General features: G+C 39.1%; 1 protein-coding gene across 1 annotated transcript in view; it reads right to left on the reverse strand.

Moving 5' to 3' along the window:
- Nucleotides 1-556: 556 nt before the first annotated feature.
- Nucleotides 557-18,194, reverse strand: part of LOC123521157 (phosphatidylinositol-binding clathrin assembly protein-like) — a 31,038-nt gene continuing 13,400 nt past the window's right edge. Inside the window, exons 6-10 of the mRNA XM_045285476.1 lie at nt 15,862-15,892; nt 12,318-12,438; nt 6,734-6,790; nt 3,646-3,750; nt 557-1,021 (exon numbers count right to left, since the gene is read on the reverse strand). Coding sequence (XP_045141411.1) covers nt 962-1,021; nt 3,646-3,750; nt 6,734-6,790; nt 12,318-12,438; nt 15,862-15,892 — 374 coding nt within the window. The 3' untranslated portion in view covers nt 557-961. The remainder of the gene's footprint in view (nt 1,022-3,645; nt 3,751-6,733; nt 6,791-12,317; nt 12,439-15,861; nt 15,893-18,194) is intronic.

The following is an 18,194-nucleotide window of genomic DNA, read 5'->3' on the forward strand; positions in this document are numbered from 1 at the left end:
CGGACAACAGAAAAGTGGGTGAGGGGAGACGTCGGACAGTGTAAGATATGACAAAATAATAATTTATAAATTATCAATGGTTCATGAGGGAGTAGGGAGTGGCAAGGGAGGGAGGAAACTGAGGAACTGATTCCAGGGGCTTAAGTGTAGAGCAAATGTTTTGAGAATGATGAGGGTCATGAATGTACAAATGTGCTTTACACAATTGATGTATGTATGGGTTGTGATAAGAGTTGTATGAGGCCCTAATAAAATGATTTAAAAAAAGACAAATACAAGAAATATTTAAAGCAGTTTTATTTATAACAGCACTTCAAATGTATGTGCATGTAAATGAAAAGATCATTTTGAAAACATGAATATAAAGAAAGATTTTCAGATCAACAAATATAAACTGGATTATCATATACCTAGACTCCATACATCAACATCTAAGTGATGAATTTCCGGAAGAGAGAAATTCTCAGTGCAAGAAGCAATGGTGACAGAAACAAACATCTATTCAAAAACTTCTGTAAGTATTAAGATCTACAATGTTAACTAAAATGTCAGCCCATCATCGTATGGAAACTAGGTGGAGTGCTGTGAGAATTAAAGTGTTCTGAGGGACTTTTGGTTAAATTCAGTTTATGATACTTTTGGAGGGCAAAATATCAATAATAAAAATTAAAATTTAAATGGAGTGCATTATCGCCAAAATAATGAAAGAATATCAAGAGCATTGCATTTGCAAGTGATTTTTTATTATGCTCAGGAGATGTGGATGATTCAGTTCAGGATGTAGAGAAATCATCATGTTTTCATCTATGAATCTGAATCTTTTTGCTTGGGTACCTTTACATGGGCTGTCTGTGTAAAAGAAAGATATGTATATCTGTTATCACCTCTAAGTGTTCTCTTTATAGTGATCAAATAAATTACCAATAATTGTATACAGAACTTGGATAATTTATCTCATCATCTAATACTCAAATTCTATCAGGCATCCAGGAACCGGAGACTCCAATTCATCAGCTGAAGACTGAAAGAAGAAACATTGTGAATATTTTTGCAAAAAATACTCTGAGTCAACGGACACCTGGATCATGACCCTCTCCCACCGTTTCCTCTGCTTCTCCACTGTCCACTTCCTCTCCTGTTCTAAAGCTAGTCTGTCTCGCTAATGCCAAACTGCTATCGTGTGTACATCCACGAGGGGGAAGCAGTAAATACTCACTGCCATGAAACCTGCTGTCCCTGAATTGATTGTTCTCTCCTTTGAGCTCCTATAAGGGGTAGTCAGGTACCCCAAGGTTGAAGGTTCAAACCCACCAGTTGCTCCACAGGGGAAAGATGAGACTGTCTGCTTTTGTAAAGAAACCCTGCGTAGGGGCAGTGTGAGTTGGAATCAACTTGATGACAGTGGGTTTAAACAAAACAAATACATTGTTTCCTTCTCTAAGTGGTTAGTCAAAATGTATTGCTTCAAGACTAGCAACCTTTCTTAAACCCAAATGTCAAAATGTGAAGACATTGTTTCTTGATGGAGCCTTTGTCTAGGTCTAGAAGTTTCCGTTTGTCTTTTAACACCCACTTCTGTTGTCGCAGCATGAGCTCATTGTAACAGTCAACTCCTATATAGCTCTGAGCCTCTCTTTTGTGTTGTTATTGCCACAATTTATATCTGTATAAATGGTGTGACCATGACCACAAAATCAGGACTGTTATTCTGTGCCGTTGCCATTTAAATAAGATAGGAGAGAAAAGGGGCTCCAGTATTGAAGATGGGGAATAAGAAGGAGGGAGCAACAAGATCAAATTAAGAGTCTTTGTTTGTTCTGACTTGGTAAAAAAATTTGTTTGTTCTGACTTGGTAGAGTAAAATTAATACATATATATGGTATTGCATAGGTAAATCTACTCAAATACCATAAGAAGGCAAAAAATGGAATATAGTCTTTTTCCTGGACTCTTTTTACCATGCAATGTTATTATTTTTATGGTCATATTTTAAATTTGTGATACATATACCTCAAATAAAGATCATTTAAGATGTCAGGGCTATGCCTGTTTCTAAGTAACCCACTGCCACCAAGTCGACCCCAAAGTATTGCAACCCTATATAAGGTTTCTGGGGCTGTATATTTTTACAGAAGCAGACAGCCATGTATTTATCCTGGGAAGTAGCTGGTGGGTTCGAACCACCAATCTGGCAGGCCTAGCCCATATGCCTGTGCCCCAGTGCTTAACCCAAAAGACTAGCACCACCTGGGCTCCACATGTTTCAAAGTAGAAGACAAGAAACCATAAAGACATTACTTAATGCTCCAACAAAGGGGAGAATTAAGTAAGCAATGTTGCAGGGGGAGAGATTGGATTTAAGGGACCTGGTCAGGAAGATGTCCTTTTCTAGATGCAGGAAAAAACCCAAACAAACCAAACTCACTGCAATCAAGTCAATAGCGACCACCCTCTGGGTGTCTGAGACTGTGGTTACGGGAATAGAAAGCCCAGTGTTTTTCCTGAGGAGCTGCTGGTGGTTTCAAACCACTGGCCATGAGGATCTCAGCCCTCTAGATGAAGAAGGTATTGCTTAATGTCCAATCGCATACATGTCCCTGGACCCTAAGGCTTGGCTTGGCTTTGTGTTTGTTAAGGGAAAGCAGCTCTCTTCTGCTCCTGTAAAGATCTACAGTCTTGGAAACGCTATCTAGGGTCCCTATGAGCCAGAATTGACTTGATGGCAGGGAGGGAGGGAGGGAGGGAATGAGTTAGAATAGTTGTAAAGACTCCAAACCCAGACTCTTGCAGTATTGTAGCACAGGCCGGCAAGGCAGAGAACATGGCTGAGGGCATAGGTTCTCTGACTTGGTTTGGTGGTCAGGTGGGTAGCAGTGGCAGGAGGCTGAGTCCAGGGCACTCCTGCTGCTCAGTGGGTGAAACTGGGTCTGCCCCCCTCCATCCTGGCTCACTTCCTTTCCCTCTGCTCCCACCACTGCCTTCTCAGCTGCCACCACTGCCCATACTACCACCCTCTAGCAGCAGCAGCAGCAACAGCAGCGACAACGTGGTAATGAGGATGACTGGAAGTGGGCTCCCGTAAGATTATTCTAACACGGTGTTGTCACATAATATCCTATTTCACAAAATGTTTCACTGACATTAAATGACCAATATGTATACTTGACATAGAGATGGGACTGATGAGGCTGTTGAATAGCTTCATCTTTGTGGTTCAGATCTATAACCTTCTCCCTTCTGTATGTAACTGTCTTTCCCTCCTCTTCAGAGTCCAAGTTGTTTAAATATCATTCTGTTGTTGTTAACTCTGGCATCAACTCCAACTAATACACGAAACACTGCCTAGTCCTGCATCAGCTTGGGTGTCATTGCCATGGGCAGTCATCCCTCAAACCTCCAGCCTGGGTGACCTACCCCTCCAGCACAGGTCAGAGTTGTATTTGTTTTATGAATGAATAACAGAATAAAAGGCTTGCTGAACAGATGGAAGAGCCCAGCTGAGGTTAAGCAGCATATGCTTTTAGAGGACCAGGCCTGCACAGCTTTTTCTTTCTTTTTTTGATGCTACAAAAGCTAGAATTTGTCCTGCCTCTAGCGACTAGCCATCATCTACCAAGGCTCCGAGCAACAACCGCTCAAACATACCGAATATCCTGGAGGTGAACACGATGAATAGGTGGTCCTTAAATACAACTGGGTACAAATTGTGGGCTCAGATGTTCGATAAGGTGCTCCCATTGGACTTGGAACCTATGGATTTGACACAAAGGGAAAGCAATTAAAGTAACAAGAGAACAAACAGTACATTGGATGTGTGTCAAATGAAAGGGATGCTAAATGCCAAATACAAAAGAAAGGAGAGAAAGAAAAGATCTGCAAATGAATGGCTAGTGACAAAGCGTGGAGGAAGAAAAGCACTAAAGAAGCATTCCTAAAAAGGAGGGCTGAACCAGTCTCACAGTCAGGCTTCACCAGGACACTGGGAGAAAGCAAGCACGGCCATCTCCACAGTGTTCCTGGGAAAGGACGCGAGCCTGCCATTCAAGAGCTGAGAGTTTATATTCCATCAGGTCTGGCTTATATCATTTCCAGTGGACTCATGGATGCATTTTTAATATTTCAAAGTATATTTAAAATATATTATAAAGTTGAAAGGACATTTAGTGAAGGAAAACAGAAGGGAATTTCACAGACCTATGCAGATGAGGCTCTGACCACACACACACCCCACCGCAACCTTGTTTAGAAACTCTGCTTCCTTTCTGACTATAGAAAATGTGCTCTCCTTCTTTATCTACTGTTCTTCCCCTCAAAGTTGGACCAGATTCCACAAAAGGACATGAAGATATCTTCATCTTTTTGCTCAGTGTTGTGGAACTTGTGTCTACCAAACATATGTGCTGTGAACCATTACTCCTATAACTGTAGGTAGCAAGAGCCCTGCTAGGACAGTGGGTATGTGTTGGGCTGTTAACCGCAAGGTCAGCAGCTAAACACCACTAGCCACTCTGTGGGAGAAAGAGGCTTTCGGCTTTCATAAAGATGTACAACTGTTTATAGTATCTCCAACAATGTCTGTTTCCTTTGTTTATGGAGGCTTTCAGTAGCTGACAATGCTTTGAAGCTATGCATAAGGTTTGTAGGGGCTCCTTCCTCTGAGTTGGGATGCAAAGACCTTCTTCATTGTCTGTTCTTAGTCTGGACATTTTGCTGAAACCTGTTCACTTTGAGTGACCCTGCTGGCGTTTGAGATATCAGTGACATAACTTATAGCATCACAGCAACACACAAGTCACCACAGTACGACAGACAGACAAGTAGTGGTGACAGGAATAGTTCATGTGTTTCTTCCTATCTTAGCCCCATGCCAGCAGTTTAGATGGACCCTATTTTCTGCCTTGTTTGGAAAGAACCCATGATTTTAATTTTCATGTGGCCCGTCACAGTTTTTACCCTGTAATCGACATGTTTTGCCTCAAGTCCTGTTATCCTAATAAAAAATAACTAGTGGTTACTGATGTTTAACTTGGAACAAGGACATATGTAGCACACACACTCCTTTTAGGACTTGAGCCTGACCTCCCCATTAGATTACCTCACCTCTATCCCTGTTACCTTCAATCCCTACATTTATTATTATGGATGCTGAAATGCAGTTGTTATTATGATAGAAATCCCCAAAGAGGTACAGTAGGAGAGAAACCGAAGTATGAAATTTCCTGATCCAAAAGGAGAGAATAGTTCAAGAAGCACGCCTTATCCTTCACTGGCGAGTCCTATTCAGGTTCTTCCTCATGCCCTTGACCCACGATGACAGAGCACTTCAAGACTCAGTCCTTGAACATCTACTTCTGCTTATATGTACACCTAGGCTCTGCCTCCAGGGCTCTCTGTTTGCACGGAGGATGCTGAGAAGGAGCAGCCCATTGAGAGTGAATAAAACAATTTCAGAAGGAAGGAATAATCAATAGGATCAAAGGTTGGTTATGGAGCACGAAGTGAACTGGGAAGTAACCACTAGATGTAGAGGTAACGGGTGACTGAGATAATACCAGTAAGGCATTATCAATCTGGATAATTGTACCAATGTATCAATCTGGATAAAGTTAAGATAGATCCCAAAGCCATGTAACTCAGCAACCCTATGACACTTCATGGTAGCAGAAAGCCTCATCTATTTCCCAAGGAGCAGCTGGTAGGATTGAAATCCTGACCTTGAGGTTAGCCATCTAACACTTACCTGACAGCACCACCAAGTCTCCTTTAAGTGCCAATAGAGACTAATTATACCCATTTAAAATGTTTACAAAATAATATTACAGATTTTAATGGTAAACATACAGTGATGATGCAGGCCATACATAAAATTCGTCACAGCCATTGTCCTTGGAAAATGACAGAGACAAGAGATATATTGGCTCTATTTGTGATGGTCAATTGCTTTCATTAAAATCCAACATTGGAAAGAAATTGGATGAGATGTTAACATTTAGTGATTCTGTGAGTCAGCTGCATGGAAGTCTGTTACCCGTTTTTCTGCTTGCATTTGTAACATTTTCCCAAACAAAGTGAATGAAGTAAAACACAACATGAGCAAATTCACAGTGAAGCTGAGTAACATCTTGTGTAATTTATGCAGCTCCCAGAAATTATAGGAAGGAAACTGGTGATAACAATTTTGAACTCAGTGTAAAACATTTTAAAGCCTGAAAATGCTGCCAAATAGGCAAGTCAGAACTAAGTGAAAATGCATTTCATTGGGAAAAGGTAGAACAAAAAGGCCCAAATCAGAAAAAAATATTCTGCTTTTATGAATAATTTATCACACTAGAAGCCTTGAGCAATGGGATCTAACCTATCCTCATGAAATTACATTGATCTTTTACCTCCTTAATATAGGATGGAAGGGGCACCAACAAATGAAAGGAAACCGTGACAATTGAAGTAGCTCAAAAGGGAAGAACACCAGCAGTAGTTAGTAGTCCATAACTCTTTAAATAAACCAAGAATGTAAACAAAACTAAATTAGACTTAAATCTGTAGGATGAGTATGTGGATTATTCCTATTTTGGATGATCCATTAATTCTGAAAAACTGGCCCTTCATGATTCCATTTCCTCAGGATCCTTTCTCAGTTCTCTTTAGCTGCTCACAATGCAAGGGAAGGATGAGATGGATTGTCTCTACCATGCTGCTTCTCACACTCTTCATGTTTTAAGAGGAATTTTCTTACCATTCTGTACATCGGCACTCGCTCACAAATCAATGGATAGGTCACTGAAGGCAGTACCTTGAAGAAAGATGTCAATATTTACTATATAGCAAATGCAGCATGTTGCCTTCTAATAGTTACTAATAAATATTATAAGAAAACACTCTACTATACAAGGGGCTTCAAAAACTTTGTGGAAAAAATCCACAATCTTTTTATTTCATTTTGTCCCGTGAACTTTTAGAAGCACCCTCATACAATGTTGAAAATCAATTCATAGGGACTTGCTTACATCTAGGACAATGACCTTTCCTTTATTTTTATTTAGGAAACTTACATGGTAATGATGCTTCTACATTCCAATTAAAGTGGTAAAAAAATTGATTCTAAAAGACTATAAAAATGATATATTTCGTAATTGTTAGAGAAAACCTACAGAGATTGTAATAGGTTATGATCTATAATTTAAAATGAAATACGAAGAAAATAAGAAGAAAACAGAATATAGAGGAACAGAACAAACAGAAAATTAATAATGAAATAGTAGGTCTAAGTATAAGCACACTGAGAATGACATGAGATCTAAATTTAATGTCATTAGGTGTAAAATTAAAAGAAATTGTTGGAATGGACTTAAAGTAGAAACAAAATACAGAAGAAAACAAGAAATTTTTCCAACACTTAGAAATTAAAAAAAACACTTCTAATTAAATAAATCAACTCTGCCTCAGAGTGGAACTGCTGCTGAGGGTTTCTGAGAATGCCAATCTTGACGAGAGCAGGCTCACCCTAACCTTGTGGGGAGCCACCAAACACTTAACCCATTGTGCCATCACGGAGCCAAAAAAAATAAATGGAAGGGAGCAAAAATTTTTAAACCACAAAAAAATGTTTGCGATACAATTCAAAAAAGAGCTTAAATGGAATTCTATAACATTAATGCATATACTAGAAAAGAAAGATCATATCAAATCAATATCCTAAAATTCTACCTCAAGAAGCCAGAAAAAGAAGAGCAAAATAAACCCACAGCAGTCAAAAGGAAGAAAATAATTAAAAGCAGAAATCAATGAAACGGACAACAGGAAATCCACAGAGAAAATTCAATGAAACTAAAATCTGGTTCCTTGAAAATAGCACTAAAATTGATAACTTACTAGCAAGACTAACAAAGAAAACAAAAGAAAAGACACAAATCTTCAATATCAAGAATGAAAGGGTGGCTACAACTGCAGATCCTACAGACACTTGAACAACTCTCAGAGTCCATGGCATGGTACAAGTAGTTAACAGAAAGGTTGAAAGTTTGAATCTACCCAGATGTACCTTCAAAGACAGGCCAGATGATCTACTTCCAATAAAACCAGCCATTGAGAACCCTGGAGAGCACAGTTCTCCCTGACACACATGGAGTTGTCAGAAGTGGGAATCAACAACCCCAGGGACAAGGGAACAGCAAGTGATCCAAAATTAGTGTCAAGGAGGGTGTGAGAGGCCTGCTGGAGATTCATCAAGGGCAATGTAACCGAGAGGAATTACTGAAACCCAAATGAAGGCTGAGCATGATAGTGGGACAAGAGGAAAGTAAAAGGAATTAGAGGAAAGAACTAGGAGGCAAAAGGCATTTATAGAAGTCTAAATACAGGCACGTACATATGTAAATATATTTATATATAATGATAGGGATATAGGGGTATATACAAATATTTATACATTTAGTATTAAGGTAGCAGACAGACATAGGGTCTCTACTCAAGACCTCCCTCAACGCAAGAACATTTTGTTCTAATAACCTGTCATTCCATTATGCTCACTTTCCTGACATGATTGCTGAAGACAAAATGGATACATGAGCAAATGGGGTGAAGAAAGCTGATGGTGCCCGGCTATCAAAAGATAGAGCGGCTGGGGTCTGAAAGGCTTGAAGGTAAACAAGCAGCCATCTAGCTCAGAAGCAACTAAGCCCACATGGAAGAAGCACACCAGCCTGTGTGACCACGAGGTGTCGAAGGGATCAGGTATCAGGCATCAAAGAACAAAAAATCATATCATTGTGAATGAGGGGGAGTGCAGAGTAGAGACCAAAGTCCATCTGTAGGTAACTGGACATCCCATTGCAGAAGGGTTGTGGGGAAGAGATGATCCAGTAAGGGTGCAGGGTAGCAATGAGGAAACATACAACTTTCCTCTGGTTCTTTACTGCTTCCTCCCCACCCCACCCCCACCCACCCCCACTATCATGATCCCAATTCTACCTTACAAATCTGGATAGACCAGAGGATGTAAACTGGTATAAATAGGAACTGGAAACACAGGGAATTCAGGACAGATAAACCCCTCAGGACCAATAATGAGAGTAGTAATACCAGGAGGGGAAGGGGAAGGTGGGAGAGAAAAGGGGAAGCAATCACAAGGATCAACATACAACCCCCTTCCTGGGGGTTGGACAACAGAAAAGTAGGTGAAGGGAGATGATGGAAAGTGTAAGACATGACAAAATAATAATAACTTATAAATTATCAAGGGTTCATGAGGGAGGAGGTGTGGGGAGGAAGGGGGAAAATGAGGAACTGATACTAAAGGGCTCAAGTAGAAAGCAACTGTTTTGAGAATGATGATGGCAACAAATGTACCAATGTGCTTGACACAATGGATGGATGTATGGATTGTGATGAGTTGTATGAGCCCCAATAAAATTATTTTTAAAGGAAAAATAAATAAATAAAAAATAATATTTTGTTCATTTTTGCTGAAGGTTTGCAGGGCAGCTTAGGTCCACATTCAATATTTTCTCCACAACTTGTTCAGTGCCGTTGGTTACCATCTTCACAAGGTGTGAATGTCTCCTTCTTTCTTTTCTGGTCCTTCCATTTCTGTTCATTTAGCTTCTCGGTCTCTCAAGTTCCCTTCTTTGCTCCAGCAGTGGTTTTTGACCCTTGGATATATTTTTCCCCTATTAAATCTCTTTGCACATAAATTTAACACCAATTGCTGCATGTTTATATTTTGTCCTCTTTATCACAAGCCCCAAACTGTCTTCCTAGAGCTTTGGAAGCTTCTTTGTCATCTGTATTCTGTCCTTACTAAGCATCCAATGCCCTCACACTGCCCTATGTTGTTCTCATATATATCGCAGCAACCCGAACACACCTCTCCTGTTTCAAAATTATTTCTTACTTCTTCTAAAGGCCTCTAGAAATTCTCATGCCTAGAATGTATTTCAAATAAATATTTGGAAAATCAAGTCATTATAGATGCCACAGTTAAAATGCTTTTTCTTATGTCATTGAAACAAGGAAGTTTTAAAGCAAAAATATTCAACAATTGCACAGGTCAACAATCCCTTCTTTTAAATCTTTGGAGTTGATGTGTTTGGGAATTCAAAAAGTTTTGTATTGTGAAAAGATCCTTGAGAAAATGTAAACACAGTATATTATATAATACCCCAGTCGGGCTGGAATTGCACCTTATAATTAAACACCTGAATATATCTGAAGTAAAATCAAATGTGATCATGTATGTATTTTTGTACTTCTCTGTGCCCCTGAGTGGATTCTGACTCCTGGGGACCCACGGGACAGAAGAGAACTGCCCTGTGGATTTCTGAAGCTGGAAGAACGCCTCATCGTTTGCATGTACAGAAGGAGAAAGCCCCGTTAGCAGCCTAACCGGAAGGGCTCTCCTCCGTGCTATAGTGTCGCTATCAGTTGGCACAGACTCTGTGGCAGTGAGTTTGCTTTGGACCTCGGGATAAATAATGAATGGCTCCTGGTGGGGTAGTAGGCTAACACTTGGGCATTTTGAAGTCACCAGCCGTTCTGATGAAGAAATACGAGGCTATCTGCTCCTGTAAAGATTTCCAGCATCGACACTGGTAAGGTTGGTTCTTCTGTCTAATAGGTTTATTATGAGTCAGAATTCACTCAATTAACAATGAGTTTGGGGATTTGGTCCTCTTACTCAGCTAACATTTTCCAGTCAAATAATCCTTATTTCCAGAGTTTTGGGGACTTAAGAATTGCACATACTTGATTGAGGACCTATATGAGTATTTCAACTTTCAATCTATTAGCAAGTTCTTCCAATTCTATCTGCATACTTCTCAAATCTCTTTCCATTTCAGTGTCAACTACTCTAGAGAAAGCTCCTTTGGATCTCTCATCTAGATGAATAGAAAATTGCCTGACTTGTCTACTAGCCATTTTTCACACTCCTACCAAACTAATCTTTCCAAATTATAACATGATCATGTTATTGCTTTGACTTCCCCCTACCTCGAAGATAAATACCACACAAGTTCCTACAAAATCTGAGCTCTATTAGCCACTGTAGCTTGATCTATTGCTGTATCCACCTCAGACATTATGTTAAAACCAAGGCAAATGCATTGCCATCAAGTCAATTTTAACTCACATGGCCTCTATATATAGTTTCTGAGGCTGTCACTCTCATGGGAACAGATAGCCTCATCTTTCTCCTGAGGAGCTGCTGGTGGGTTTGATTTGCCAACCTTGAAGTTAGTAGTTCCACAATTAACCTGGGTATACCATACATTATGTTACAGCCACGTTAATAACGTATTTATAGTTTCCCATGGAGTTTCCCGCCTTTGCTTATAACTGCCCTTATACCAGGAGCCCTAGGAGCCACAAGGCCAGTAGTTGAAAAATGACAGCCTCTCCGCAGGAGAACAAGGAGGCTTTCTATTCCCATAAAGAGTTACAGTCTCGGAAACCCACAGGGGCAATTTTGTCGTGACCTACAAGGTCGCTGTGAGTCAGCTGGCAGTGAGTTTGGTTTGGGTTTGCCCTTAACCCCTTAATCAGCTAGTGACATTCAATTCTTCTCATCTCCTTTGACCTCATGTTCAGCTCCTTTACAAAGTTAACTAATAAACTCTCATTCCATGCTAGCACTTAGAATATTCAATGCTTTTATTTGCTTACATGTCTGTTATTCACTTGTGTCTGTATTGTTTGTCACAGTTCCTGATAACTAATAGATGCTCGATACGTGTGGAGCAAATGAGATTCTGCAATGGGCAGAGACTGCTGTTGTGGGCCATGGAGCAGCTCAGCTGGTGACTCCCGGCAATGCATATGGGGCAGAGGAGAACTGTCCTCCAGGCTTTCCTAGGCTTTAATCCTTTCAGGAGCTAATTGCCAGTGGTGGGTTTAAAATGTCAACCTTTGGGGTAGCAGCCAGGTGCTTAACCTTTGCACCACTAAGGATTCCTGTAGACCTTATCCTTACTGTCATCAGGTCCATTCCACTTCGTAGCAACCCTATGTAGGCTTTCTGTGACTGTACATTTTTATGGGAGCAGATAGCCACCTCTTTTTCTCAGGGAGTGGTTGGTAGGTTTGAACCTCGGACCTTGCAGTTAGCAGCACAATGTTTAAAAAACTTGAATTTTCATATTTTGACCTATGGTATAGTTAAATAAGTGTGCTAAAAATGTTAGTGCAACACATTAAAACCTATTTAAAAGAAAACAAATTGTGTTCTATTTTCACAGTACACATTTCTAAGATTTATATGTAATACACACATATATCAATTTCTATATACTACACACACAAAGACTGACATGTATATACGTTACCATGTAGGGAGAAGAATAATCACGAGTGAGGTTCCCGGTGGCTGGCATGCAGATGTTGGTGTTCAACTGGCAGTTCATTCCAGCATTACGTTCTGTCTCTAAGGGTTGATTCATGTCAAATCTAAAACAGGATTGATAAATCAGCCCAGGTGGGAGAATCACAAATCTAGCAATTGAACATGCAGCTAGCATCTAGTCTTTGAGACATTGCTGATATTTACCAACAGGTAAGAGATAGTACACAGGAATAACAAAACAACGTAAAAAAAGATCACTGACAATTTACTATATGACATTAACTTCTTACCATTACTACATTATTTTGCAGCTTAGTTTTGATATATAATGCCAACTTTAAACCTTTCTCTGTCAACAAAGTAGGAGAACACATGGGAAAAAATTAAATGGTAGTTTTTCCATAAGGTGACTCAAATGAACATTTTGCTCTAAACCAGTGGTTCTCAAGCTTCCTAATGCCGTGACCCTTTAATATAGTTCCTCATGTTGTGGTGACCCCCAACCGTAAAATTACTTTCGTTGCTACTTCATCACTGGAGTTTTGCTACTGTTATGAATTGGGCGACCCCTGTGGAAGGGTCGTTCGACCACCAAAGGGGTTGCGAACCACAGGTTGAGAACCACTGCTTTAACTATTGTGATAGCCTATGTTGAGAGAAAAAAACCCAACACCAGTACACCCCGTGGTGGTGGGTGAGCATATGCAGTCTAATCGGAGGTCTTAAATTCTGAGCTCCACAAGGGTACTCACTAACCAGATAACCTTGACCAAATAGCTTAACCTCTGAATGTCTTATTTGTAAAATGGGAATAGACACTGGATTATCTATATGCTGCACAGAATAAAGTTTTTAGGGCAATAAATAATACCATAGAGGAAATATTTTGTAAAACTAAGAGAAAAGGAAGCAAACTTTCTTGGGCATCTCTTCTTCCTGGGCACGGTGTGCGGGATTGCCACCGTTTTAAATGTCAGTTAATTTTCAGAACAATCCTGTGAAGTGGGTATCATAAATTCTCATTTTAAGGATGAGAAAAGGGAGCTTCAGAAAAGATCAATCATTTGCTCCATGTCCTACAGTCAATAAGTGGCACTGCCATCGAGCCTGTGCATTCCCCGCCAGACTCTGTTGCCTCTGCACTTTGCAGATATATTACAGCGATGTATCCTAATATCTTATGCAAATTTCTTCTGTATTACAAGATGTTCAAAACCCAATGATTGCCTGTTGGTACTGAAGTTTCTCTAGACAGATTTCTTTATAATCTGATTCCAAAACTAGACTCCCACTTAAAAAAATGTTTCCGCCAGTGGAGATTCTTCTTCTTCTTTTCTACATCCCCTTCACCTCTTCCCCTTCACCCATCCGAGATCCCTCCTCTACTTCACACAATGCACATCCCATAGGTGACTCCACATGCATGGAACACTCTACTCAGCCTACATTGTAGTACAAATCCTAAGACCCGGCCCTCCTCTCTAAAAGCTGGTCTTTATTCTGTGCTCCTCATCTGATATATTTACACTGAATTTTTATAAGGTTGGTCATGTTAAAGACTCGAGCTAAAGAAAAAAAAGACTCCAGCTGGATTCAGTCAACAAATATTCACTAAATATCTATGAGGTGCATGGACTATATTGCCATACAAAACAAACAAATAAGTCTGTCCTCATGGAACTTACGATCTAGTGGAAATAATAATGCCCGAACCCAGATGATCGCTGGGAAAATTCGATGAGACATCATGTGTGAAAGACACATTTGACATTCCATACTCAAACTCTCAGCCAAACACAAGATAGGAGTATTCCTTTTCAGATACTCAAAATCTCAAAAAAATGACCTATCATGTACCTTTGCTCAAGAAGTCCCGTCAAGCACTTCCCATCACTGTCATCTTAGGTGTTCCCGACCACATTCCCTAAGTACACATCACTGACTCCCATATGTTCTCTCTCTCAGTCAGCTCCCCTGTTTTGCTGTAGCTATGTTCAAGTCATCCTTCCATTTGGTCATGGCTTGAGTACAAGGTATCGATAGTGGAACTAATTGTCACTAAGGATTTCTTGCCTTAAAATCTTATGTTGTTGAGAATAGAATACCATATATACTCGAGTATAAGTCGACCCAAATATCAGCCAAGGCACCTATTTTTACTACCAAAACTGCATTAAAAATGTGCTGAAAAACTCGGCTTGTACTCGAGTATATATGGTATATACAGCAAAGCACACAGCATCTCCATAGCCTCCACATATACAATTCAGTGACATTGATTACTTTTGAGTTGTGCAAACATTCTCTCCTCCCTTGAGTTTTTCCTCCTACAGTAACAGAAAACTCCCTGCCCCATAAGGTTTCTATCTAGCCTTTCAAGTTGCTTTTGTCCATTTGCTGTCACATAGAAAGCTCTTAAAGCTTTTGCGCTAGTTAAGCTCAATTACTGTTCAGTTTTAAGATGGCTTCAGTAGTTCATTCACTCTCCATGCTTCCAGAAAGTCCAGAATCCATGCGATTTTGAAATTCTGGTCTACATTTCCCCCCTTTTGAACAACATTCTTCTACAAAATCTTTGATCAAAATGTTCACTAATGACAGTTGGGGACCATCCAGTTCTTCTCACAACAAAGAAGAGGGTTGTTCATGGAGGCAGTCCATCTTTCCCACCTGCTCCTGACTTGGGAACTAGAGGCTGACTGCTATGCCTTAGATGGCTGCTTGCAAGCTTTGAAGACCCCAAGTATTGTGCAATATACTAGGAGGTGGGACAGATGCAATGAACACTTTATTAGGCCACTTAACTGAAATGTCTAATGAAAGCATGATCCTAAACCTCCAAACCAAGGAACTAAATCCCATGAGATGTTTTGGTTTTACATAAGCATCCTCAGCAGCTACTTAGGGGTGGGGAGGGGAAAAGACTATATGATATAAGAGTACTATATTTAGTTTTCTGAGGAATTGCCACACTATTTTCCACACCAGCTGTACCATTTTGCATCCCTACTAAAAATGAATAATAGTTACAATCTCCCCACATCATCACCAACATTCGTTACTTTCTATTTGCTTTTTATTCTTGTTGTTTTTGTTGTAAATATTAGCCACATTAGTGGGTAGGAAATGTATCTCATGGTGGTTTGGGTTTACATCTCTCTGATGGTTAATAACACTGAGTATCCTTTCATGTGTTTGGTGGCCATCTGAATGTCTTCGTTGTTTAAATGTCTATTCAAGTTCTTTGCCCATTTTTTATTAGGTTGTCTTTTTGTTACTAAGTTGTTGGCACTGCATCTGTATTTCACACATTAACAAAGAACGCAACCTACACAAATTGGAATCGTATATAACAAATAAAATTTGTCAATCAATGATTTAAGCACAACATCCACACAGTGCAGCATTTTATAAGAAACAGTTCCTACCTATAATTTAAAAACAATTATGTTCTTTTTGTTCCTCTTATAAGTCCCTTTTTCTAACAAGTTCTTACTGGTTGTCTTTTACAAATAATACCAACTTACCCTTTGGCCGGTATTTTTCCTAAGTTAAGATCTGTTTCAGAAAACAAACAAACAAAAAGTCTTACATTATTTTGGTATACATACTTTTCTTAAAAGTGCATTTGAAGTATTCACTGAAGCATAGATACTTACTTTGCAAACAGCCAGCAAAATGAGATGGAAACCTATTATGTCACCACAGTAATGCCATATACGGACTTTCCCAATAAGCTAACGGGACCTTACATTATTCAGGGAACAAAAATAAGTACAACGATATTAAATTCACCCAGCAGCCGACTTCTGGAATGTCAGCCACTGAGAAACCTATGCAGTGTAGTTTGACTCTGACATACATAGAGGCATCATGAGTTGGCCCTGCTAATGTTAAATTATTCATTAAATTAACTTTATTTGAGCACTTACTATGTGCCAGAGGCTGACTGGGTAGAAAGATACAGAATGAACAAAAATGCTCATAAAATTCCCTGCCCTCATGGAGTTTACATTCTATTGGAGACAGAAAAATAAGTATATGCTAGACAGTGATAAGTGCTAAGAGAAAAAGTCAGAGAAAAGAAGGTGCTATGTTGGTGAACGAGAGGCGTGCAACTTTTACACAGGTTTCACTCTAAGATTAAGCATCTCTTATCTGGACAACCTCCCTAAGATAAAGGAAGCCTCTGAAGGGATTTGAGCAGAGGAGAGACATGATCTGACCACTATGTAAAGAATGGGCTGTAGGAAAGTGGTCTGTGGAAGAGATTATGGTAGCGTGGCCCAGAATGGTATCCATGGAGATAATGAGAAGGGGTCAACTTTTGGAGTTCAGGAGGAGTGCTTATGAGTGGAGATACTAATTTCATAGTCCTCAACATGTAACTAATATAAAAGCCATTCGCCTGAATGAGATCACTAGGGAATTAGTAAGTATGAGTGAGCTTCAAATAGGCTCATGGAAAAACAGAAATAAAAGATAATGAGATTTTCCTACGAGGTTTTTGGAGCTCCCTCATTTAGTTAAGGAGAGAAATGAGGAATTAGCAAAAGGAATGGAAAGAAGCCAACAGCCAGTTCAAAGGAAAACATGGAGGCCAGTGAAGAACATGAATCTAAGAAGAGGGAGCACTGAACTGGTGGCCATGCTGCTGACGGGACCGGTAAGAGCCTAAGAAAGGACCATAAGGTTTAGCAATAGTCAAGTCCCTGGTTCAGTGTTGTGCTGGATCCAAAACAACTCCTTTCTGTCTTTCACAACCTGCAGCTAATTTATCAGGAAATCTGTTGACTTTACCTTCAAAATATATCCAAATGAGGAAATAGGAGAATTGACATCTTTTCAGTATTATGTCTTTGAATTAATGAACATATTAAATCTCTCACATAGCCGGTAAGTTTTATTACTAGACATGTTATAGGTAAATAGTTAGTCTTTTCACTTTTTTTGTAAGACCTACAACGATTCCTATCATTCTTCATATTGATAATTTATGCTTTATTTCCTTACTTTTAATTTCACTGGGTTTGTTTTATTGTTGTTTTGCTAATATCTTGAGATGGCTCTTTGATTTTCATCCTTTCTTCAGGACTAAAATAAGCACTTAAAGATACATATTTTCCTCCAACTGCATCCCACAGATTGGATACATAGCATTTTCATTTTGTCGTGGTCAATATTTTCTAACAGTGTTACCTAGATGCATATTTCATAGTTTTAGTTATATGAGGATCTTCTACTCATCTTTTTTGTTATTGAATTCTAGTTAAAATATAAATAGATCAATCTCACTATTATAGAAGAACACAAGTAAATGGGTTTATTTCAAAAACGCATGGTTGCTTTAACTTTCAAAAATCAATTAATATAATTCATTACATTAGCAGAATTCTAGAGAAAATTCATATGATCCTGTCAATAGAAAAAGCATCAGTAAAATTCTAACTTTCCTTCATGACTGAAAAATCTTAACAAACTATAAATAGAAGTGAACTTCCCTAATGATGTGTCTAACATCTACAAAAAAATTACAGCAAATGTTGTTCTTAAAAGTGGTATATTGAAAGCCTTCCCCCAAGAATCAGAGGCAAAGAAAGTATGCCTATGCCCAATATCATCAACAAAAAAGGACTAATAGATAAAAAGATTGAAAAAGAAGAAGCAATGTTGTCATTATTTATAGATGGCCTAGTCAAAAATATTAAAAATCCAGAGGGATCTACAGGTAAATTATCAGACTTAATAATGAAATTAAGCAATGTTACTGAATGCAAGTTAAATATTCAAATATAAAAATTTAAATGCTATTTACAATAGAATAGACTTATACATCTAGGAACAAAACTAACAAAATATG

The sequence above is a fragment of the Echinops telfairi genome, unplaced genomic scaffold (genome assembly GCF_000313985.2).
Source record: "Echinops telfairi isolate 266 unplaced genomic scaffold, ASM31398v2 ScPeMD7_7472;HRSCAF=8510, whole genome shotgun sequence".
NCBI classification, from domain to species: Eukaryota; Metazoa; Chordata; class Mammalia; order Afrosoricida; family Tenrecidae; genus Echinops; species Echinops telfairi.